Source organism: Oratosquilla oratoria, chromosome 25 (genome assembly GCF_046742065.1).
Source record: "Oratosquilla oratoria isolate Oo_2021 chromosome 25, ASM4674206v1, whole genome shotgun sequence".
Taxonomy (NCBI): domain Eukaryota; kingdom Metazoa; phylum Arthropoda; class Malacostraca; order Stomatopoda; family Squillidae; genus Oratosquilla; species Oratosquilla oratoria.
The window spans coordinates 8,269,365-8,270,576 of record NC_134801.1 but is presented as its reverse complement, the minus strand read 5'-3'; the positions used below and the strand labels follow the sequence as shown (position 1 = coordinate 8,270,576).

Here is a 1,212-nt window from a genome sequence, read left to right as displayed (position 1 = left end):
ACATATGTTGGTGATGGTGACAACAAAATCGTGACTAGGTGAGCATAATCACAGTGCAATAGCAGCAAGAGCGGAATCAAAAGTAGCACATCATCAAATGAAAATAATGTCTGGATCTACACAAGATGCTCCTCGGACTATAATATGTAAAGAAACCCAAAATCTGAATGTATGTGCTATTTCAGAATTACCTTCAGTATCATCATTGAGTCGTAGTATCAGGCGTTGGAGACAAGTAGAAGATAATGTACCACCAATACCTCAGGTACGGCATGGTTATTTGATTCCTGATCAGTATTGTTACCTTGATAATGGCCTGAAGTGGCTATAGTTTGACAGTGGCGAACATGATACTGAAAGAATTTTAATATTTGCAACTGACTCTGGAATTGGTGACATCATAAGAGCCAAAAATTATTTATTATTTATTATCAACTGTACACTTTACATATTCAAGACAACGACATTAGTGTTCCGAGAATGTTCGCCTTGCTGCCAAATAAGACACAAGATACTTACAATAGACTATTTACTACTATAAAAGAACTCTTGCATAATGTTGAACCTGCCACTGTGATGATGGATTTTGAAAAAGCGGCCATCAATAGTTTATTAGATATATTCCCTAGTTCAGATGTTACCTGTTGCCTATTTCACCTCTTACAAAATGTGTACAAACAAGTTGTAACAATAGGTTTTAAACAGCAATATCACCAAGATGATGATTTTAGTTTAAAAGTGAGATGTTTATCCGCACTTGCTTTCCTTCCCATTGACGATGTTATTGACGGCTTCGAAGAATTAACTGATGACGACGATTTTCCCCAAGAGCTTGTTTCATATTTCGAAACATATTATATTGGAGGAATGAGATGTCGTGGCCAACGAAGGCGAAGAGTAGAACCAGTCTTCCCTATTCATTTATGGAATGTTCATGAACGCGCTGAAAATGGTATGCCACGCACTAACTATGTTGAAGGATTTCATAATGCACTAAGAACCTCCGTGACAAATGTGCATCCTAATATTTGGTCCCTTATATCTGCTTTAAAACATGAAGAGGTTCTTATCTTAGTGCAACAAGAATTGCCCATCTCAATCGTGGAGACAACGTAACATCAAAGAAAAAATACAGGGACGCCAATCACCGTATAAAAAATTGCTAGAACAGTATGACCCTTCAAATAAAATCCAATATCTTCGTGGCATTGC

General features: G+C 37.0%; 1 protein-coding gene across 1 annotated transcript; it reads left to right on the top strand.

Annotated features, from left to right (window-relative positions):
- Positions 1–480: 480 nt before the first annotated feature.
- Positions 481–1,116, top strand: LOC143039010 (uncharacterized). Its single transcript, XM_076208853.1, has one exon. It carries the CDS (start codon positions 481–483, stop codon positions 1,114–1,116), a length of 636 nt encoding a protein of 211 aa, XP_076064968.1.
- Positions 1,117–1,212: the final 96 nt, after the last annotated feature.